The following is a 24,672-nucleotide window of genomic DNA, read 5'->3' on the forward strand; positions in this document are numbered from 1 at the left end:
TCAGATTTGGAAGACGTTGATTTTAAGTTGATAGAGGCAGGGAAGGAACTACATGCAAGTGAAAAACAAGAGAGATTACGTGGGGGAAAAAAGAGAGAATAGTAGCAATAGATATTGGTTGACAGCGTCAAAAATGGATATGCGGAAGTTGAGAATAGGAAAAAATTTGTGATAGGCCATGTGAAAGTGAGAGATATGTGAAAACCTGAAACAAAATTGATATTACAATTGAGCATGAATTTGCACAAATACAATGATTAAGTGAAGTTACCAGGTTTCATCGAAAAACTAAACATTAATACATAAATTTAATACAGTACTCAAATGGAATGTATATATTATGCATTTATTAGAAGATTTCAAAGACAAGTAACAAGATACATTCATAGAATTTGCATTATGAAAATCAGAAGTAATTTGTTTTTTTTATTAAAACTGATTTCTTAGGTTCACAAACTTGTTCAGATGAGCACAAGGGAGCTTAAAAAAAGGCTATCACCATGTAAGGAAGCAAGAACCAGCTTGCTAAATATAAAAAATTTAACAGATTACAGGTCCCTGATACATTTGATGTAGCTTTATTTCCTTAATAGCTTTGAAATAGTATTACTGATCTCATGCTCACATTCCACTTAAGAGTACATTCATTCAACTTATTAGTTATGGATGGTTTATATTCATATAATTGATCTGTATAGATATTTTAATAAAACAGCATATATTCAACTGTAGAATAGACAAGAATCCCAATTATAAAAGTTTACACATCATTAGCAAGAGTCTTGAAAGTTCAGATTACCTTTAAATGTTTTTATCAATTGCCATCACAGCTAGTTTTAACTTTAATTTATATAGCATAACAGAAAGAATAATAGAGACTGGCCCAATGGTCATGTTAAATCAGTGCTGCACAGCCCACCTCACTAGCAGCAATGCTCCTTTGTGCGTAAGGCTCATGCTGGCACATTTCTCACCTGCTATTTACTATGAAGCAAATCAGGTAATCTGAGAATCATGGTTGGGAAGGGTCAAATCTGGGGGTGTGGGATAACAGGGGCTGAGCTTGGACAACCAAGCAGTGGTGATTTGGGGTGTGGTGGTCATGTGATCACAGAGCAATGAGGGGTTGGCGGGATGGTTTGTGAGCAAACACAAAATGTTCTTTGAGAGCATACTGGGCACAAGATAAATGCCTCAAACTCCCTGGTCAGACTAGCTGAAGCTTGGAACTTGAATTGAAGCTGGCTTCTGCTTATCAATTAACACCTTGTGAATGAACCACTCCTGCCATGTTTTCCTCAGATTTGCAAATTTTGCAAAAGTGACATAAAACATGCTCAGTGAACCATTTGACATCACGTGCAATCCCAATAGCTCTGTGTGTATAAGTATCATACAGAGCAAGAAGCTGGCTAGAAACTCTGCGTACTAGGCACAAAAGACCTGATCATATTTTGCATTTGTGTCTTAGATTAAAATTACTTAGGGTGAGTTCAAAAAGGTTTTCCTCCATGAAAATAAATTCTACCCCATGTTTTATTTCATAGTAATACTGGATGAAACAACCATTTATCTATTATTACAGCATTTGCTCATATAAGTGTATGACAGCAAGTAACTAGTTCCCAAATATATATCTCAATGTACATGTAATCATTTAAATGTTATTCTTGCTCGTGTTTCTAAATGGCACACTGTTTATTTCTGCGATAGCCCTTTATCAATATTGCTATTGAAGGGAATGGGGCAAATATTAGTCTGAACAAATTTCAAATAAATATTCATGATTACACAAGATTCAAATATCTGCTATGAGAATACAATAACTGATCTGTATATCAGAAAGGATATTTAGTAAATGGCCTACGTTCATTAAATGTTCATCATTCAGCACAAACCTATTTTTTCTAGCATTACCCATTCCTGCTCTAATCTTACAGGAAAGACCATATAAGAAATAGGAGCAGAAGGAAGCCATTCAGACTCCTGTGCTCACTCTGCCATTTAAATAGACCATGGCTGATCTTTTACCTCAGTATCACTTTCCTGCACCAACCCCATATTGCCCCAATTCCCTTAACATTTACAAATATATTGATTTTTGTCCTGAAAGCACTGAGTGACAGAGCTTCCAAAACCCCCTTTGTTGGAGAATTTCAGTTAGATTTTGTTACATTTTAATAAATCAAACAACTCAAACTTGCCTACAAGCAAAACAGACTTTGACTTGAGTCCCTCAACAGTGACAGACCTTCAGACTATTATTCTTTGCCAATTAGTTGAGACAGATACAGTGGGTGTCGGCAAAATATCCCCTTTGGTAAGACCAGAATTGTCCTCATTCATCATCAACACATTAACATTCCATGTTGAAAAGCATCAGTTAGAAGCACGAATTTTGAGAGTTTCACTTGGCATCTTTTCTCCCTGTCTAGCTGTTCCATAAAGTCAGCTGTAATGACCAAATACTACTTCAGCTGGAATTACCTCCAACAGAGAACATGAATCAAACCAGCTGTGGCTGAGAAGATTGCCACTGAGTTAGAAGATTGTAGCTTCTAGTTCCATTCTAGAGATATGAGAACAAAATCTTAGCCAAGACTGAGGGGAGCATTGCCTTGCAAAAGATGGATTATAATGGGCAAGTCCCATCTATCTTCTCAGGAGGTCATAAAAAAATCTGATGACATCATTTCAAAGAACAGTACTGGACACCTAAGAAGTGTTGTTACTAATATACATCTTCAACCAAAATCACTGGAGTAGATTATAAATAAAAACAGATAATGCAGGAAACAGCAAGTTTAACAAAGGGTCTTCAACCCAAAATGTTAATTCTGTTTCTCTTTCCACAAATGTTATCTGACAGTTGACTGTTTCCAACATTTTCTATTCTATTTCCAGCATCTGCAGTGTTTTGATTTTCATTTCCTGAAATAGATTAATTTTTTTTAATATAAAATTTGTGTCTGTGAGTCTATATCCTGCACAAATTGGTCACCTACATTATCGAAATGACAATCCTCAAAATTGCTTGTCTGGTCTGAAAAATGCTTTGTGGTGCCCTCCCCTGACATTTAAAAAACATTACATAAATGCAACAAAATACTGCCGATAATGGAAACAGAGAGAGAAAATACTGTAATTACTGAGAAGGTCTAGCAGCATCTATGAAGAAAGAAACAGAGTCACCCATTCAGATGATTGATTATTGACCTGAAACATTGACTTCTGATTCTCACTCCACTGATGCTGCCTGACCTGCTAAACATTTCTGGCATTTTCTATGACTAAATAGATGCAAGTCTTTCTTACTTGCTTTATTTTCATATTAAAAGATATATTTATCCTCTGAGTTACTGGAAAGCATATGTGTTCTTAAAAAATTATACATTTATAATTGCACACACACATCTTTCTCAGGAATATATGGTATTAGTATGTGTATTTCAATGGAAACACTCATCATTAATCTAGTTTGGAAACGTTCCATTTCCTTGGAGAGAATACTTGAGTTTATGAACTAAAAGGACTTGAACCTGCTGAAATAGGGCAGCTCAAGGCTTGAGTAGTAAGGTAGAACATTTTGCTGCACCCATAAAACATGGGTTGTAAAGTCATAATTTCACTTTTTCCATTTTGGACCGAAGTGATTGATTGACAGTCATCAACAGTTAACTGGTTAAAAATACTTTCACCCATTAGTAATAAAACTTAACTCCTTGGGTGTATTCCATGGTCAATTAATTTCAACTCCAGTAAATTCTTAGGAATTATGGGAAGCAAATAGGGAGATGCTATCTGTGCTAACTATACCAACCAGCAAGTTCTGGAGACTTGCGTAACCTGCTAAATTATTGGGTGATTTGGACATTAATACATTAACATATAGCATTTCTGGCATAGTCTAATCCATTTTCTAAAACTCACAATTCTTGGGTAAAATGCAAGATATTTCACCTAAAAAAAAACTTGGCCATTGTTTGATATGTATGTTTTTGTGGTTGTGGGATTTAACAGGTCATCTAATTATTGTCCTGAATTCTTAATATTCAAGCTGTGTGTTTCCGCTTGAATTTCCTTATGATTTTCCGCCTTCTCTGCTAAAGGCAGGAATTTGTGCTGGAGTGCAATTTTCTGGCACCTAATTCAAGTAGTCATAAAGATATGATCCTGGACAGAGCTAGCGAGCTTTTCAAATAAAAGGGGCCACAGATTTTGCTCATCCAAAAATCACATGTACATTTCTGGATTGCAGTTGGTTTGTTTGTTGCTAATCCATAGATCCAATTGCATTACCTCAAGATGCTGTCCTTCCTTTGATTGATTAACAAAGCATTGTGCAAGAATTGGAACTGAAATGTTTCTAGACTATATGTTTGAGACTACCAGGCGGTATATTTGTCAATAAATTGTTAGAAGAGTTACAACCATGGAGCTGTGTAGTGTAACACTTACAGTAGCTGACTTTTTGTTGTGGTACTTGATAACTGATCAGTAATTTTCCAAATGTATGATGTCAGGACTGTTAAATTACAAAGTGTTAGCCTTTTCCCCTTTGCACTCTATATTGTTAGATGAACATGGTTAGTTCAAATTAATGTGACAGTTAACCATATCACTGTTAATCTCTTATTCTTAGGATTTCATGCAGAGTTTACACAAGCAATGGTGCTAACATTATAAAAAGGTTGTTCCATAAAAGCTTTGTACATTTTTTCTAACAAGAAGGCATAAAAAATTATTGCAAATATATTCCTGCCAAATAACATTAAAATTTAGCAAGTGCACCTCTGCCACTGGTAGGAATCATTAAAATGAAATAGAAAGCTCTATAAAGAAATAGAAGTTATCTGACACAAGCTCTGTACTTTTGTGGAAAATAATTATAAATGACCATCTATAACCTTTTAGGCAGCATTACTACTTTAAAAAAGACAAATAATGATACCAATGACTTTTAGGTACTGTAAAGTTCATATTCTAGATTAAAGACAATTAACCTCGACTTGCAGGTCTTAAACTAAATATCTTTGATATATTTTGCTAACTTCACATTGTGTTTTGAAATTGACCATGCTCATTGTGACAATGCATTTTATGCTAACATAAAGCATTAAAGCAAGTCACTTGTTCAACGGTGGATGTATTATCAGACTAAAAACATGAGCATCTTATAAAATATTTAACAAGTGTTTCCAATTACAATGGCTGCAGTTTATTGCAAATTGCCTAGCAAAAGGAATAACATATTCAAAAGATTATTTATCAAAGAATGCAGGTGCATTATATCCATTTTCCCTTCTAAATCCAAATACAAAAGAATTTAAGGATTTTTAGTATAATTATATACAAATATTTGCAGTGTTCATACATAAAAATGTTTAGTTTAGATAATAAATTTTCATTAAGAAAAACAAACAGGCACATATTTTTTTAAAGCTAGCCTTGATAAAATAGATCTAAGCCAGCATTAGCATGTGAATTGTAGCTTCTGGCAATGGGGTAGTTAAAAGGTTTTTATCCATATAAAGCAAAATAATCTGACCTGAAATTCTATAAGATACAAAAACACTTCCAGCTTTGCTTGACCAGGTAACTTGGTGAAACTCTAGACGCCATTTATTTAAATTCTGAAATAATACAAGTACATTTGAAAAAGACAGATAAATTCCAGGCACTCCCAGTTTAACAAAAACCAGAATACCACACCCAAGATATAAAAATGCTGCTTCCAAAAATATCTACCATGTCAAATTGTAGATTGGTACCTAAATTATCAAATGCCAGACTATGTCCATTCATTCTGCCCTGTATACAGTTGTTTTATTGCATGTTTATGAACATCTTGAAGTTCACAGCAAGATAATGCACCAAATGAACAAAAGTGATGTCACTTATCCCAATTAATGGTAGATAATTTTAATTTTACAGTGATTAGTGATAATTCCATTGTACAGGAATATGATCATTAATTACACTGTAAACAAAAGTAACTGCATTTAACTTGCTCAGTGGTATTCATTACTTTGTAATGAAAGAGCAGATTATTCATGGATAACTAAATGGTCTGCAGCAGTGTTCCAGAAAGAATTGCAAGGCTTCCAGGAGCAGTGTGCCTATACAACAATAGTTCCAAGGTTTTCCCTTGTGTGAAGTAGTATTCCAAAAGCACTTGTGAAATTACTTACCAATGTTGATTTACAATAATGAAGTAACCTCCATTTACACTGACCAATATTGTCCTTAGAAAGTATTTGTTTGTATAGCACAAGAAACAACATAGAATCAGAAAGGTTGTAAACCAGTTCATGTTCACAAGTACAAATTACTACAACTTATATATTTGCCATTGATTTTTAAACAGATTCTTTTGCATAAGCTAATTTTACAATTAGCACAACTTTGTAATTCTTAAAATAGTATCTGCTTATGGGGTAGTACAGAAAGCACAGTGAAGGCAAATGGTTAATGCTGGCGCTTTCATTGTATATATTTATAACTGTTCGATATACATTATACATTTTTACATTTTCAGCATATCTACTGATCATCGGTTTGACTTCATTAAAGTCTAAATAAAATCATGTCTTCAAAAACATTTATTTAATATTTCCTGAATATTGCAGGTTTCAAAAAAATTAAACAGTGTTGAAAATCACATCAGTGCTAATTTAACATAATAAAATACAACTTATTCTCCCCAAAATGATGTTTGTTTCTAAAAGAAAGTGCATTTTAAATTGTGTAGTAAGAATTTCCTCAAAACAATTACAAAAAAGGCAAAAGGCAGAATTTTGATTTAGAAATTTTCATATCCTTGAAAATATTCTTTGTCCATCACTAACTCCTGCATGCCTTGCTGTTTGTGACTGAAGGCAAGTATAAATGTACCATCAAAACAAATACCGTGTCTTCAGTGAGGCAAAATTTAAAGATGGAACTGTCAGCAGTCTGCCATGTATCGACCTGTTAAAGAGACAAAGGAAACAATCAGATTCTTGAAAGATCTTCCAATTGTTCTATATGCAAGACAGCTTTAGACTTGAAATAACAACTCCATAGCAATGAAATATTGAAGGTTACACATTGCAGCACCATAGGTGGCACTGCTGTCAGATGGTAAACTGGTTTATAATTATCATGGACCAAATGACAATACTGAAACTGTAAGATCCCAAATGAAACCAGATTCATTTGGGGAAAAAATTAGGAAGAACTGTTACTTAAAAAAAAATTGTTCCATTAAAATCGGAGTCCATTGCTGCGTTATGGTCATCAGTTTGGCTAAGGCAGCCATGAAATTCTGGAAATTGGATGAGAAGTTTCGTTCATTGCTTTGAATACTGATGCAAGGGCCAAACACTACAATGTCTAAAATAATAAAAAAAAACTAAACCTAGGGTGCTGCAATGTTGCCTCATCAATAAAATGAACACATTTTGTTTACAGACAGGAAATGCATTTGAGAGCCTTTAGGCCATTGCCAACAGATGTTGATGAAATGCCTTCTTCATCATTTTAAGTTCTTCATAATCCCCAAGAAGATTAAATTTGGTGAAGTTCCCTTCTAACAAATATGATTTAAATAACAGAGCATACAAAACACTTGAAAGTAATTTCTATAATTATACAAATGTAGAAATAACAATGCTTAAAAGACATTTGGATAAGTACATGGATAAGAAAGGTTTAGAGGGATATGGGGCAAATGGGACTGGCTAAGGTGGGCACCTGGGCCAGGACGGATGAGTTGGGCCAAAGGGCCTGTTTCCGTGCTATGTTATCTATAACTCTAAATTCTAAAACTGTTACCTGTGGCAAATCTCTTTTTTATCAAGGAAAGTCTATAACCAGTGCCGACAAGCTCCACATCTGCTCCTGATAGTGTGGAGCCTTCACTAAGAAACTGGACTGCAAGTGTCGATGGTTTTGTAGGACCTTCAGATACCTCAAATTTGGCTCGGAGGGATCCAGAACCTGTAAGAAGAGCTGTTGTTGAATTTGCAGCAATGCAAACAGTTATTATTTATCTTTTAAAAAAATTGTTCTTCCTGAATACAAAATACTGTCTAAAAGTTTTATTTTCCAGCAAGGCAGTAAATCAATGAATGGTAATTAGATGTTTTATGATTTTACACTATGAAGATTATTCCAACATTATTGTAGTGGTCTACCATTAGCTAGTATTCATTTTTACCATTTAAATTTTGCAGAAATCTCTCTAAGTACACTAGCAAGAAAAATTAATGTGCTTTGAATATCAGCTGTATGATATGTCAAGCTTTAGAGCTTTATCCAAACATTCAAATTAATACTATGAATATTGTAAGATATTTACTCCTTCAGCAGTGGTATTACAACACAGGCTGGCAACAAAAGGAATTCATGTTAGTTGGCACTGTGCAATGGAGATGACTGGCAAGAGAACCAAAAGTGACATGAAGAAAATATTTTTTACACAGTGAGTGATTAGCATCTGGAATGCACCTGCAAGGGTAGTAGTGGATACAGATTTAATTGTAGTGTTCAAAAAGGAGTTGGATAAGAATTGGAAAGAAAAGAATTTTCAGGCCAAAGGTACGAGGTCAGGGAGTGGGACAAAGTGGATTACTTTTGCATGGAGCTGGTATTGATTCTTTGGATGAACTGGTCTCTTCAGTCCTGCAAGCATTCTGTGAATCTATCAGATCCCCTCTCAGTTCTTCTGTTCCATAAAAGGCAACCCCAGCTAATCCAGTCTAAAGTCACTCAAGTCTGAAATCATTCCAGAAATCTCTTCAACATCTTCTCTAAGAAAGAATCACTTTTTGGGATTTGGATATTGCTCATAAGGCCATTCATGTCCATACCTAATTGTGCTTGAGAAGTTGATGATGCGCTGCTGCCTTGAACTGCTGCAAGCTTTCAGGAAAGTTATTTCCACATTGCTGTTGTGTTCAGAGTATCAGGGTTGAGACCCTGACATGCTGAAAGAATGGTGATGTATATCAAAATCATAATGGTGTGTGACTTTGAGGGGAACCTTCAGATGGTGGTGTTCTCATGCACTTGCTGTCTTTGTCCTTGGTGGTAGAGTTGCTATGGAGTAGCCTGCTGAGTAAATAACTGCAGTGAATTTTGTAGATAGTACAAGATAGTACACACTATGGTGTGCCGCTAGTAGAGGGAATGAATGTTTATGGTGATTGATGGGATGCAGTCAAGTGAGCTGCTTTGTCCTGGACTTGTGTAGATAGTACAAAGGCTTTGAGATGTCAGTAGGAAGGCACTTGCTGCAGAATAACCAGCTTCTGACCAGCTCTTGTAGTTGCTGGTCCAGTTGAGTTCCTGGTCAAGGATTAATCTATACCGACAGCTCTCTGGTCCAGAGTTCCTGAAGGATTAATCTACCCTCCCTCTCCCCCACCCACTATATTCATGGTAAGAGACTTCCACACTGTAATGTCATTGAAAGTCAAGAGTAGGTGACTTGACTCTCTTGTTAGAGATGATCATCACCTGGCACCTTTGTGGTTACAGTGTTACTTGCCATTTATCAGCCCATGTCTTACGTTCCATGCAGGCATGGAATGCTTCATTTTCTGAAGTAGTCACATTTTTACTAAAGCATGGTGTCCAGATTTGGACAAAATATTCTAGGTTCAGCCAAACCAATAAATAACGAAGTTTCTTCATGACTTCCTTGCATTTATACACTATGCTATCAATTATAAAGCCCAGCTTCCCATGTGCTTTTGAACCATTTTCTCAAATTGCTCTGCTACTCTTCATGCCACTTTCAAACCAGAGGGAGTACCTGCACATTCCAAAGACCAGGAAATCACAAAAGATTAGAAAGAAATGGCAATTGGAGATGACAGCCAGGGAGATGAATGCCAGAAGTGATTCCCCGAGGACCTACTCTCAGAATTAGCAAAAGTTTGAAGACTTCATTTGACTGATCAAGCTCTGTTCAGAAATTCCCAGTGGAATGTGGTAATTGAATCTATTTTACACTGGAGACTTTGATGCCTTCTATATGCTTCAGGTATGTATCAATTAGAGACATGGTACACGGCAACTGAAATTCTCATCAGCCACTATACATACCAGAACACATTGGTTGGGCTGAGCAATTCTGTATCCACTAAAATTCAATCTTGTAGCACATACAACTGAATTATTAGACCATTCAATCTGGATTCAAACAGCTATACTGACAGTTTCTGTCACAAATAAGAAGTATTTGTTGAGGAATGAGGTGAATTTGTTATTGAAATAAAATGGAATGTTTGACTTTGAGTCAATAAAAGCACATATCTTACCTGAGTTCATGGTCAAGATAGGCAATGGAGTCATTGGTGATGGTGGTATGAATAATGTGGCAGGGACTGATGGGTAATACATAGATTACTTTGATTCAAGTATAACTTTTTCCATTTTTCTTAATTGCAACAACTGAGGGCAAACTGAGTTTGCTCAGGGCCACTATTGAGAATAAATGAAGTCTTTCTTGTTGGACCATGGAAGCAGGTGAGTCATAAATTTTACATACCTCCATTCTCAGACTTCTCTGAAATTTCAGGCAATTTCCATAAGGCCTTCTTCTGTTCTGGATTCCTGAATCAAAATTAACAAGGGCAATGTAAGAATATTGTAATATTTACAGTATACACATATTCCAACTTAAATCAATTGCTAATACTATGTAACATCCTGAAGATAACAGTCTTTTTTCCTATTGTTCCACATGCCAAGACCCTGGATCAAGCCTTTCTTTTTGTACAGCTGATTTCTGATAGGATTCCTACCACGCAGCAACATGACAGGTGAGTTGGCATTCAGGGTGGATGGAGAAGTCCCAAAATAATTTCTAAGCATTGTTTAGAAACTGCATCCAGTGACAAGTTTAGAAAAAAACATCTGAGCTAAAATGAAGAAAGTGAAGTGTCCCTTCATTAAAAAGTATTTTGGACTCTTACTATCCTATTTTAGCCAGCAGCAAAAGTGTCTGAGAAACAAGTGATTCAATTAGTGACGTTTACAAGGTGGGTGTAGAGGCAATTTAGGACTAGAAAATTATAGTTGTGAGGAAAGATTGGATAAGCTAGGATTGTTTTCTATGGAACCGAGAAGGCTGAGGGAAGATTTAATTGGGGTGTATAAAATAATGAGGGGCCTCAATAGGGTAAATAGGAAGGAACTAATTTCCCTTGGCAAAGGGGTCAAAAACCAGGGGAATAGATTTACAGAAAGATAAGTGGGAAGGTGGGGAATTTTTTCTTGCCTTTTAGGGGGATAGGGGTCTGGAATTCACTGCCTGAAAGAGTGGTAGAGCCAGATACCCCAGATCACCTTTCAACAGAATTTGGATGTGTACCTAAAGATCAGTGACCTGTGGAGCCATGGACATGATGCTGGAAGATGGTATTAGATTGGAGAGCTGTGTTTTGGTGGACACAGACATGATAGGCCAAGTTGCTTTCTTCTATATTGTAAATTTTCTATGATTTATGTGTGGCAGGTTGAAAAATAACAAATCACTGGCAGGAAGAAAGAAAGAAAAACTTGCATCTGTAAATTGTCATTCTTGATTTTGTTCCAAGGTGCTTAACAATCAATTAACTATATTTTGAAATCATTTATTTTATTTATTCATTTTCTGGGACCTGGGCATTATTGGTAGAGCCATCATTTATTGCTCATCCTCAAATGCCCTTCTCAACTACTGCAGTGCTCCTTTTGAAGGTACTCCCACACTGCTGTTGGGGAGGGTGTTCCAGGGTTTTAACCCAGCGATAATAAAGCTTCATTGATATATTTCCAAGTCAGGTTGGTGTGTGACATGGAGAGGAAGCTGCAGGCGGTGGTGTTCCTATGTAGCTATTGTCTTTGTCCTTCTTGATGATAGAGTCACGAGTTTGGGATTTTTGCACAGAGGAGGTTCACCAAGTTGATTCCCAAGATGAGGGCGTTAGCCTATGAGGAGAGATTGAGTTGCCTGGGACTATACCCACTGGAATTCAGAAGAATGAGAAGGGATCTTATAGAAACATACAAAATTATGAAAGGGATAGATAAGATTGAGGGAGGAGAGTTGTTTCCACTGGTAGGTGAGACTAGAACTAGAGGACATCACCTCAAGATTTGGGGAGTAGATTTGAGATAGAGATCAGAAGGAACTGCTTTTCCCAGAGAGTAGTGAATCGGTGGAGTTCTCTGCCCAGGGAAGCAGTAGAGGCTACCTCATTAAGTATATATAAGACACAGTTAGATAGATATTTGCACAGTAGGGGTTATGGGGAAAAGGCAGGTAGGTGGAGCTGAGTCCACGGCCAGATTAACCGTGATCTTAATGAACAAGAACGTAAGAAATAGGAGCGGGAGTAGGCCACCTGACCCATTGAGCCTGCTTCACTATTCAATAAGATCATTGCTGATCTGAAAGGACTTCCTCACCCCAGATGGGACATGAACCCACAATCCCTGACTTAGGAGACCAACGCCTTATTCACTAGGCGACTGAGGCTATGAATGGCGGAGCAGGCTCAACGTGCCAGTTGGCTACTCCTATTTCTTATGTGCTTAAATTTAACAATGGAACTCTTTTTCAACATTGGATTAGTCTATTTACCAAATCACCAGAATCAAAGTAAATTGGACATCTTCCTCTGTCACTGGAAACTGTTTCTCACTGTTGAAGAAGCCTAGGTGAGTAACTGCAGTATATTTTTAGATGGTTACACACTATATCATGGTGTGCTGGTGATGGAAGGAAATGAATGTTTAGGCTGGAGGAAGGGACACTAATCAAGTAGCCTGCTTTGTTCTGGATGGTGTCAAGCACCGAGCCAATGAAGAGTTTCTCATCATACTCCTGCCTTGTGTCTGTCTTTTAGATAATGGAAAGGTTTTAGGGATGTCAAAAGGTAGTCGTACTCTGTGGGATATCCAATTATACAATAGAATTGTGTGGTTGGTTCCTTTGAGTTTCTGGTCAGTGATGATCCTGAGGGTTTTGATGGTGGGGGTATCAAGGATGTGTACTTTTAGGGCACAAATGTTACTTGGCACTTATCAGCCCATGCCTGAATGTTGTCTAGGTATTGCTACATGTGAGCACAGACTGCTTGACTTGTTGAGTTTAAATAGAATGTAATTTAAAAATATATGCTAAAACTTTATAAACTCTGGTTCGGATCTAACTGTGGTCAATGCAAGGCAACACATTTTTGGATCCAAGTCATGGGTTCAGAAAGAGTACAGAGGATAGTTGCTAGAATGGTATCAGACTTGAAAAAGGAGTTCTATACAAAAAAATTATCCACTCTCCAAGGTTGCATACAAAGTTCTTAAAACAAAATTACAGGCTTCTAAGGTGAGGTGAAGATAGGGTGGCAGGTATCTTCCTTGCTAGACAAAAGAAGAAAATAATTGAAGAAGGTAATTCAATTCTTAACATTTTACTTGCTAGCATAATTCTGTTATCTGAATTCTTAATTAGCAATAGGATTGGGTGGTGGGAAGAAAATGAAACAAAATATTCTGTAGAAATCTGAAGGAAAAAAAAGCAAGAAAATCTCTATTATGGTAGTCTGAAAGACCTATCTTAGCTGCCAAGGAATCAGCAGGGCTAGTTACAATTCAAACAAAATTTGTTCATTGTTTCACCTATGGCTTTCTGTGCTTATATATCTCTGGTGTACCAAAGACGAAAAGAATGAATGGGAAGTTGCAAATATAGAGATCTTGGCAGACTGGGCTTTGGGTAGGTGTGGCTGTGGAAAAGCAGAGAAAAATATTTGATGCACATGGGAAAAAATGATATTTCCAGCACTTTTATTTAAACATTGGAGTGTTTCTGGGTCAACTTTTCATAGACTTATTTCAATTCTAATATACTCTTTTATTACAGTATCAATCATCAAAATGTTCTTTCTTTTTGACAGCACAATTCTCTTGAGATCAAGATAAAATATTTGATTTTTTAAATTACCAGATGGCGGTAGGCAGTGACTGCATGCAGGTAACTCCACCATCAACTGGCATCAAAATCTGTACATTTGACAACACGGAGGGAGCTACCATAGCTTCCGGGTTATATTTGTAGTCTACTCGAATGTCTGTAGTGGTAAGACTGCATTTCCAGTAGGTAGTTAGGTTTAATGGTGTTGACTGAATACCATTTGAGGCTACCTGGGTTAGAGATGGTAGAAAGAAACATCAGTGCATTCATAGTTTCACTGGAATAAATATTTAACACTTAGATCAACTAGTTTGTAGAAGTGATGAACAGAGAACTACTTAAGCAAATAACATCTAAAATGAGCTACAATCTTACATGCAGGCTGCATTTTTCATGTATTAATGAAGTTTAGTGCTTTTCTTAATATTTATTTGGCTAACAAACAAATCAACATTTCCCTACTGATCAAGTTATGCCTCAAACTAATACATCTACAGTTCCTAAAACTATTAAATGAGTCAAGATGTTTTTGAGGCAACTGATATACCTAAAAATTTACTGCATCTGAAAGGAGGTGCTAGGTTAATTGCTACTGTACATTGTCCCTTAGTGTAGACAATTGGCAAAAAAAAATCAAAAAAGGGAGTTGATGGGTATGTGAAAAAGAATAACTGCAGGGGCATAAAGGCAGGAGGTAATAGGACTGATGGGATTGCTCTATACTAGAGTCAGCATGGACATGAAGTGCTACATGGCCACCTCCTGTGTTATAATAAGAAAGATGACAACACTTTGCAACTAATGCACAGTGACATACTGGACTTAGTAGATTTCATCAAATATGATAGCTGGTCCTCCTCTCCTAAACTCAGTTGAGGCAGCAGCTATGGGGGTGGTGATTGGTTGGGAACTTGCCACTTCCTGCAGGTATGTCTGGCATTTGGGGGAGGGGAGGAGGGGCGTGGTGCAGGCATGAAAGGTGTAGAAGTGTGAGATCAGGGACGTCTCTGGAAAGGAGACTGGCTGTTGGCAATTAGAAGGGAGCGTTGTCATCAGCCCGGAATTCCACCAGCTTTCATGTAGGGGAAGGGATTGGAGACTAGGATTTGGGTAAATATTTCACTTGCCTGCAGGTGCTCAGTCCAGTGCTGTACTGCTAAGAATATTCTGTCCTGGGAAATGCCAACAACAGGTGCCCACTCCCCTACACCTCTACCCAAGGGCAATGTGATCTGAGTTCTCTCCACTAAAGATCTCATTTTCACAGGTTCTTGTGGAAAAATCTTGTGGTGGACAGAGGCTCCATGCAAATAAGAAGAATGCTATGTAGGTTTAGACAATTTTTAAAGTCAATGGCTGCTAGCTAGAAACCAGTAGCCATCAGTACAAATTCACCACTAGTATGTAATGTGGGGCTGGGGGAAGGTCATATGGGCAGGGGATGGTGAAGAGAAGGGATTGTAAGACATCATGTCGAGGAGAGCTTGGGATTTATGTGGTTAAAGTAGTAACTCTGATAAACCTGCTGTAAATGAATGAGAACACCGAGATGGGTAAGGCTGGCCTGAAGGACATTAGTGGACCAGATTTTGTTTTATATGACAACTCAGTAATTTCAGGGACATTGAAAGTACTTTGGATGGAAATTGCAGCTTGGCTATCTGTTGAAGTTTTTCTCAGGAGATTCATGGACAGGGCTTGTTCTGCATTGCTTATGTAACTCAACTGTGTCACACACTTCCCTGACACCATGGAAACCCTTTTTTTTGCCTAGCATGTTCATCTTTACGGATACTTGTGAGTTAACTGCAGAACAATTGTATCTCTTCCCCACGGCACCCTCCAGATATACTATTTGTTATTCACTAGTCTTTACCGCTTGCTTTCAGCCAGCACCACCACCAAATGTCATTCAATCTCTCCTATTCTGCATCCAATCTGAAACCTTTAGTGTTTTTCTTTTGCCTCCCTCTTTCTCTGCAACTTTAAACTTGTTTTAACTCTAACTTGTCCAACTTCTGGTGAAAGATCAGCAATGTTAACTGTCTTTCTCTCCACAGATGCTGAATATTTACAGAATTATTTATTTTTACTTCACAATGTCCCCCTGCCCACACCTCATCTAACCTTTGAATCTTCAATAAGCCTGGGGTCACACTCAGATGTGATATCTTGCCATTCAGCTGTCCAGTTGTGCCAAAAAAACCTCAGTGAAGCTGAATCAATGAATGGCAGGGACTACCCACCAGCATAAAGCCCAAGAAATCCCACCTCCCGGTGGGGTGGCAAGTGGGCATCCAGGAGGTGCTGGCTCAGTGACAGGCAAAACACTTCAGTGAAACAGACACCCTCCAAATAAAAATGAAGTCCCAGGCATACTCCAATCTGTTATACCTGATATTTCAGGATATCCACATTATAGTACGAAGAAGATGGATTCTGTTCAGCAAGTTTCTTGAGGTAGGCAGTGAGTGTTTGCATGTTCATCCAAAAATCCTTTGTGTTCGAATCATTCTGCGATGGATCACTGAGAGAGAAAAAAAATATTAAGGCATTTCAGATGAACCTCATCACTACAAGTGATAATATCTAGACTAAATGGAGTAAACCAAGATGGTGAAAAGGTAAATAAGAAAGACAAGGGGAGCAGGAATGACAGTTTAACATAAAAAGGAACAAAAACCTCCTACAGGTATGTGGATAGGAACAAGATGGGTAGGGCTGATCAGGGATCAAAAAAGTATGTACAGAGGCAGAGAGCACAGATTGAACAATCAATTAGCCTTTGCATCAGTCTGTATCAAGGAAGAAATTATTATGGGAAATACTGAATAAGATGCAGCAGGAATGAAAACCTGACCTGGAAATAGTGGACTAAACAGAAGTGTAACTCGATTCCAAGATGATATTTTAGAGTCATACTGTTGTATTATGAGCACAATGATAATACATATAGAGTAACAATAGGTGACATGTTATAATTTAAAACTCAATTTTAACAAAAGGTGGATAAAAAAACCCCAGTGACTGGAGAAGTACGAGCTAAGAAAGAAAAACAAGGACTGATCTGTTAAAGACAAAGCATGTTTGACTGATCTGACTGAAATTTTGAGGAGATAATACTGCAGGATGATGAGGGGAAGTGAATGTTATCTCTGGATCTTCTGAAAGCATTTGACAAAGTCCCACATAAAAGGCTGTTTAGCAAAAGCGAGGTCCGTGGAATAAAGGAGTCAATGGCAACGTGAATAAAAATTAGCTGAAGGATAGATAGTTGAGAACCACAGTAAATGGTTTATTTCTCAGACTGGATAACGATAGCAATGCTTTCTTGGAGTAAGTTCTAGGACAATTTTTTAATTAGATATAAATGACTTGAAAATCTCAATTTGTTGAGACTATCTAACTTGGAGATGTGTTAAAGGCAGAGAAGTGTGAAGTGATTCATTTTGTCAGGCAGAATGAGGAGGTACAATATTGGTTTAGTGGCACAGTTCTAGAAGATTGCAGGAACAGCTGAATTTGGTTGTAGATGCGCATAAATCTTTGAAGAGTGGTTAGTAAAATAGATGAGATCCTACGCTACTTAGATTTATGTTTCTTCTTTATAAAGCACTGATTGATTAGGCCATAAATGGAATATTGAGTCCCATTCTAATAATCATGCTTCCAAGAAGTGAAGGTCTTAGAGCATGTGCATTGGCGATTTACTTGTTACAGGGTTGAAGGGTTTGGCTAGTTTGGAGAAGTTGGAATTGTTTTCTTTGGAGCAATGAAGGTTGAAAAGAAATTTGACAGAAAGATGTACAAGATCATGACTGATTTAAGTAGGGTAAATACAGATAAATTGTTCATATTAGTAAATGGGTTAAGGATTGGGGAATACAGATTTAAAATGAAGGGTAAAAGATACAAGGTGTGATGATGAGCTGGAACTCACTGCCTCTAAGTATGGTGGGAAACAACAAATAGAAAATTCACTTACCTTGTAGAAAGTAAAAAAATCTTATGGGGATATAGAGCAGTTTTGTGCACTGTGGGAAAATCAAATCCTACACTGATTTCTGCTGGCAAATGATGAGTAGCAGACGGAAGAGTAGGAACACTACCAGGTAGTGCAAAATGTCCAGAGTGCAAAATACCAGGCATATATGCTTTTACCCATATGAGGAGTTACATCAGAGAGAAAGGATGAAATTATTACAGGAAATACTGAAAAGGTGCAGCAGAAATGAAAACCTGAAATGGAAAAGGTGAACTAAGCACACCAGTATAACTCAATCCCAAGATATATTCTAGACTCATATTGTTGTATTATGAGCAACAATGATAATACATACAGGGTAACAATAGATGACATCTTGTAACTTAAAGTTCAATTTTAACAAAAGGTGGACAGAAGAAAACCCAGCTTGGCTCATGATTCAATTTAAGATCCTCAGATAATTTACAATACCACAGTACACGTATGAGTAACTAAAATGGAAAAACTGTAGGAGGTAGAATAAACAGTTGTTGTTTTAGGCTAAAAAACCCTTCATCAGAACTACAAAATTTCCAAAAATAATTTGTAAAGAGAAAAGCTATGAAATAAACTATTAAATAACCAATACCAAAACATAAAGGATCAATATTAACTTTGCTCATCTCACATGAACAATGGGGACTGGAAGTTAAAATTACTAACATATGGAAGGAACTCCTGTCAGCTCTTCTTTGAACAATGTCATATTGTTTCTTATACCTACCTGATGCAGGCCTTGGTTTAACACTTTAGTTGAATGGCAATTACATTCAAAAAAGGCACTAATCTCACAATAAAACCCAGTTTGTGCACTTGAGTCCTGCAGCAGAGTTTGAATCTATAATCTTCTAATTCAGGTGAGAGTCTGCCAATTCAGCAAGGCTGGCACATAATTTCATGTGTTCTAATTCTTATCCACAGCAAAATACATATAATCCAATTACTCATCAGATTAAAATAAATGCCGGTTTTTGGATTAAATTTTGTTAATAGGTAACACAATTATGAAGAGATTACCTATACACAAGCTGTGTATTTGGAAGGATTTGCTCAAATTTGCTGGTGTTCCGTATTCTGAAGCTAAGCACGGCAGGTGATGGATTGCTGGTAAAGACTTTAATTATTCCACTCGGAAAGGACATGGTCATATCACCAGTGATTTTGACAATGCATCTAGAGAAAATGCAAAAAAATAAACAGCAACAGATTTTACAGTTATCAAAGTTAAACCTATGATTTATATTAAACAAAAAGCAATCATTCTTTTTTTAAATTAATTTAGGTTTTCATGATAACCTCACTGGCACAATGCATATTCATTCATTCATACCACACTGACAGGCAGTTAATTCCAGATCATTATTATACACAAAGTAAAAATAAAAATACTCACATCTCCTTCATATCCCCCATCCAAAATTTTAAATCGGTGCCCCCTAATCCTTCAATCTTCCACTACTGGGAACAGCTTCCCCCATTTACCCTATCTAAATAATTCATGATCTTGTTCGCCTCCATCAAATTTCCTCTCAACCTTCTGTGCTCCACGGAGAATAATCCCAGTTTCTCCATCCATTCTAGTAAGTGTTTTCTGCATCCTATCTGGGACCTTCACCCACTTCCTGAAGTATTGTGACCAGAATTGAATGTGATATTCCAACTGTGACCCGATTAGTATTTTACACAACTTCCCTGCTTTTGTACCACATGCCTTTATTTATAAATGTTTTCCAACTGCTCTCTTAACACACCTGCCATGTATGTCCAGATTCTATTGTCATGTACACTCTTTAAAACTGTGCCATTTAAATCTATTTTTGTTTCTCCATGTTTTTTCTGCCAAGTGTAACACTTCATATTTGCAGCCTATTACTATCCTCCTCACTGCTTAGCACACTTCTAAATTTTATTTTACACAACACACTAATCACCAATCATATATCAAATAAAAACAGTGGTAGATACCACTGTCAACCATCCTCCACTGTAAATAAAAAAAACATTTACCATTAATTTGTTTTCTGCATTTAAGATAATTTCCTAGTTTTTATTTCCATGGGTCTCAATTTTCCAACCAGACTTTTATGTAGGACCTTACCTTCTGAAAATATACAGAGATAACATGCATTGCATTTCCTTTGATAACCTTCCTTCCACCTCATCAAAAAAGTTCATACAGATTAGTAAAACACGATTCGCATTTAGCAAGTCCCTGCTGGTTCTCCTTAATCAAATCAAACTTTAAAAAGTACTTTTAACATTTTTCCTTATTATTTTTAATGCTTCAACAACTGACTGCCCTGTAGTTTCCTGGTATCTTTTTTGAACAAGATTGCTACATTTGTCAATTTCCAGTCCTTTGGGATCACCACTCTGTCTACAGATGATTAAAGAGTTTGGGAAGCCCTTCTAAAACTTCCACCTACATCCAAAGTGAATGTAGCCTCAGCAATCTAGAATGCATCCCATTCAGATTTGGTGACTCGTTTACTGCAAGGATAGCCAGTCTTTCTTGTACCTTTCTCTTGGTCAAATTTCTCCTCATCCATTATCCCTACTACCATCTATTCTACTGAGATTTTGGCAGTATCCTCTTCATTGACCAAACAAATTGTTCACTTATTACTCCAGCAATGCCTTCTGCATCTATGCATAGATCACCAATTTTATCCTGAATTGGCCCCACCCATCCCCTTACTATCTATTTGCTATTAACATGTCTACAGAAAACTTTCAGATTCTCTTCTATGTTACCAACTATTCTCTTCCCATACTCGCTTTTTGCTCATTTTACTTTCTTCTCACTTCCCCTGTTTGGTAATTATATTCAGTCTGGTTCTCACTGGAGTTATTCATGTGACATATGCATTTTCTCCTTTCTACATCTTTGCTAACTCCTTTGATATTCGGAGAGCACTGGCTTATCTTTTACTTGTGGGAATGTATCCAGCCTAAACATAAAACAACTCCTCTAGCGAGCTATAGTTTTACATCAATATTTGACTCCACTTTAACCTGGCCAGGTCTTTTCTCATCTCATTGTAGTTAACCCTCATCCATGAAAAAGTTGTACTTTGTCTTTATCATTCTCCGTTATTAATTTAAATCCTATGATTCAATGAATATGGTTTTCCAAGTGTTCTTTCATTGACACTTAGTCCATTTCATTCTCAAGAATCAGATCCAAAAAAAAACATTTTGTTGGGTTGGAAACATACTGAACAAGGATGTTTTCCTGAACACACATTAGGAAGCCACTCTCTTCTTTGTCTTTTACTCTAATACTGATTCAAACAATTTTGGGCTAACTGAAATTCCTAACATTTACAGTTCTTGCACATTATATAGTTTTCCTTTTTTTTCCTGCTGCTCTTGTTATTTTTATCCCATAGAATACCCTCAGTAGTGTGATAACTCTATCTTAGCTATTTGCACTTAAAAATCCTGGAGATCAGATTGCTTGGATAAGAAATAGATTTGTACAATTACATTAAAAAAAACCCACCCTCTTTTTGAAAATGTGTTACTGATATTATTACATGGCTTATCCAGCCAATAATTAACTGGAGAATCCCATGGAGTTGAAATGATTTCCATTCATTTTACTGATAAGTTATACAACAACAAATTGCATTTGTATAACAATTTTAATGCTGGCAGTCGTCCCAAACAGCTTTGCAGAATCATAACCAAACAAAAAATAATTAATGTTTAATAAGGTTCTTAAGGAAAGGGGTGGTTTGTGTAGCAGTGAGTTTTATGGAAATAATCTTATAGTCAGTGGTGGAATGGAGTGAGTGCTGGATGTACAAGAGTACGTTGGAAGAATGAGGGGTTGTCTGAAGAATGCAGGCTTGAAGGAGGTCACAGAGATTTGAATTAGATGAGATCTTAAATCTTAGGCATTGTTGGACTGGAAGTGAAATAGGTCAGCAAGCTCAGGGTGATGGATGTTTTCTACTTAAGGAGCAAAATGTAGGAGCTCAAGTTAAAGTGAGTTGGGATGGAGAGAGGGGAAGGACTGGGGTGGAAGGTGGGAGAAAAGCACTTAAGTAGTCAAGTCTGACGATAACAAAAGAATGAATAAATTTACAAAGATGGAAACAGGCTCCCTTTGTAGAAACATCAGAGCTGAAATTCATGGTCAAATAAAATCTAACTCATTCTGTGGTCTTATGGAGTCTTGTTTCAATACAATTACGTAATGCAATCCACAGAAGAACAACCCCCCTCAAGGGGCAATCACACTCTTGGAAATTTACAATAGATCTCTAGGTAATCTGTGGGTGATCAAAATGCAAATTTATGACAAATGCAAAACATAATGAAACATCTTAATTACCCAAATCATAGCTGGGATAGAGTCAGTATAAAAGTGTGTGGGGCACAGAATTCCTAAATTGCAATCAGGGCACCTTTCTAAGACTGCACATGGTATGGAGGGGTGGGTGTTGTAAATTTGGAATTAGTTTTAGGAAATGAGGCCAGGCTGGTGTAGCGGGTATCTGTGGGAGAGCAGATTTATGGAAGTGATCATAATTAAGTTAGATTATTACATATTTATGGAAAGGAACAAAGATAAAAGAGGAAATAAAAGTACCAAATTAGTGTATGGCCTATTAAGCTTAGAAGTGACAAAACAGTGGCAGGTAAAATTAAATATAATCCAAGAACAAGTTCATTAAGAACAAGAGGATATTGAAAGATAAAGACCAATAGGATCCAAAAGGGAAACCAATGTGTGGGGGTGGAGGATTTGGATACAGTACTTGTGTTTATGAAGGAGGGAAGCAATGCAAATGTTGTGGTTAAGGAGGAAGTGTGTGTAATATTAAAGTGGATAAACAGTCAGAGTTGGAACTAAGGTGTTTAGCACCCTTGAAAGACATTCCAGGCTGTTAAAAGTGAAGAGAGAAATTGTTGCAGCTCTGACCACCATTTTGCAAGTATCCTTGGTGGGGAGGATTGGAGGACTGCTAATGATGTAATATTGTTTAAAATAGAAGAGAGAAACCTAGGCTAGTTAGTTTAATTTCAGTGGCAGACAAATTTATAGGAATCAGTTCTGAGGGACAATATATATGGCCCCACTTAAAAATGCAAAGATTATTCAAGGACAGTCAGCATGAATTTGTTAAACAAAGTTCATATCTGCCTAATCCTGATAGAATTTTCTTGAGGAAAACAGGAGGGTTGATGATGACAGTGCATATGTAGTCTACATGATTTTTAAGCAAGGATTTTGATAATATCTCCCAGGTTCAAACTGGGGTTCTCTGTTGTTGAGTAGAAATACAGCACTGTATCTAGATTCATACGCCGATTGTATATATGCAGGCTGGTCAATAAGTGAAGATGCATGCAACCCAAGGGAGAGTAGGAAATTGGATCCAAAATTGCCTCAGTGGCAGGAAGAAAAGGTGACAATTGGCATATCTTTTGTGGCTAGAAGGCTGTTAATATTAGGTTCTACAAAACTCAGTACTTGGCCCTTTTTTGTTGTATATTTTAATGATTTGTTCAGTATAGAGGGGATGAGAAAGAAGTTTGCAGGTGTAGGGGAGTGACTAACTTACAGAAAACAGAGAGTCAGAATAAATGGGCCATTTTCAGATTGGTAATCAGTAACTAGTGGGGTGCCCCAGAAATCACTGCTAGGGCTTCAACTACTTATAATCTATGTTGATGACTTGAAAGAAAGGTCTGAGCCTATTGTAGTTTATGGACTATGTTGTAAATTTGCTATGATTTTGTAAGAAGCCTTTCAGTACCATTCAGCAGATGAAACTAAATACAATGCTGTATTGCTACTCACAACAGAGAATGCCAACTGAACTGGATTCAAACACGCAATATTAGATTACTAGATGGTGCTCTGTAGTAAAAATTCCAGTAAATCTTTGGCCTCCTTAACCCAACCAAACATTGTTAGTAATGGATTCTAATCTCAAAGCACTCAAAAAAAAATAGCCTTAGATTTGTGTTAAAAATTAATCTAACTGGATAATCCAGGTTAGGCGATTAAAAGAGTAGTACAATTTTAAGTGTGCAACTGTAGCGTAGCAGTTAGCGCGACGCTATTACAGCACCAGCGATCAGGGTTCGATTCCCGTCACTGTCTGTAAGGAGTTTGTATGTTCTCCCATGTCTGTGTGGGTTTCCTCCGGGTGCTCCGGTTTCCTCCCACATTGCAAAGACGTACGGGTAGGTTAATTTGGGTTTAAAATGGGCGGCGCTGGCTCGTTGGGCCGGAAGGGCCTGTTACCACGCTGTAAATAAAAAAAATTTAAAAATATATATACTGCTAAACAGTAGGGATTTGCAGACATTTAAAAGTCTAATGAAACAACAGTGATTTTAACTATCTTGAGCAAGTTATAAAGGCATCAAAGTAGAAACATTTTTTAAATTTGCTTCATTAATTTAATTCAACAAAGATTGCTGCATTACTTGATTTTAGTTCTTGGAAATTATGTGGGTAAATAAATTGATGTGCAAGAAGGAGAACAATTCAAGAATGGTGATCACAGAATAGGTACATTCAGTCTAAGAATGGAAAAGAACAAAGAGACAAAGATAAGAGTGCAGGACTGGCAAGACCCAAAGTTCAGAAAGATAGGGAAGGATTTAGACAAAATTAACTGTGCAGACAAGTTAGCCAACAGGTAAACAGATGAACAATGTGATATTGAGTCAGAGT

The 24,672-nt window shown here is 36.9% G+C and overlaps 1 protein-coding gene across 6 annotated transcripts in view; it reads right to left on the minus strand.

The window, feature by feature from the left end:
* Nucleotides 1-325: 325 nt before the first annotated feature.
* The window catches only part of fcho2 (FCH and mu domain containing endocytic adaptor 2), a 159,867-nt gene continuing 135,520 nt past the window's right edge, over nucleotides 326-24,672 (minus strand). For all 6 annotated transcript variants that reach the window (XM_052019149.1, XM_052019148.1, XM_052019147.1 and 3 more), the window contains 6 exons: nucleotides 18,990-19,145; nucleotides 16,343-16,475; nucleotides 13,979-14,178; nucleotides 10,538-10,602; nucleotides 7,816-7,980; nucleotides 326-6,969 (listed from right to left, as the gene is read on the minus strand). In XM_052019149.1, the coding sequence (XP_051875109.1) occupies nucleotides 6,947-6,969; nucleotides 7,816-7,980; nucleotides 10,538-10,602; nucleotides 13,979-14,178; nucleotides 16,343-16,475; nucleotides 18,990-19,145 (742 nt within the window). In that variant the 3' untranslated portion in view covers nucleotides 326-6,946. The remainder of the gene's footprint in view (nucleotides 6,970-7,815; nucleotides 7,981-10,537; nucleotides 10,603-13,978; nucleotides 14,179-16,342; nucleotides 16,476-18,989; nucleotides 19,146-24,672) is intronic.

Source organism: Pristis pectinata, chromosome 7 (genome assembly GCF_009764475.1).
Source record: "Pristis pectinata isolate sPriPec2 chromosome 7, sPriPec2.1.pri, whole genome shotgun sequence".
Classification (NCBI taxonomy): domain Eukaryota; kingdom Metazoa; phylum Chordata; class Chondrichthyes; order Rhinopristiformes; family Pristidae; genus Pristis; species Pristis pectinata.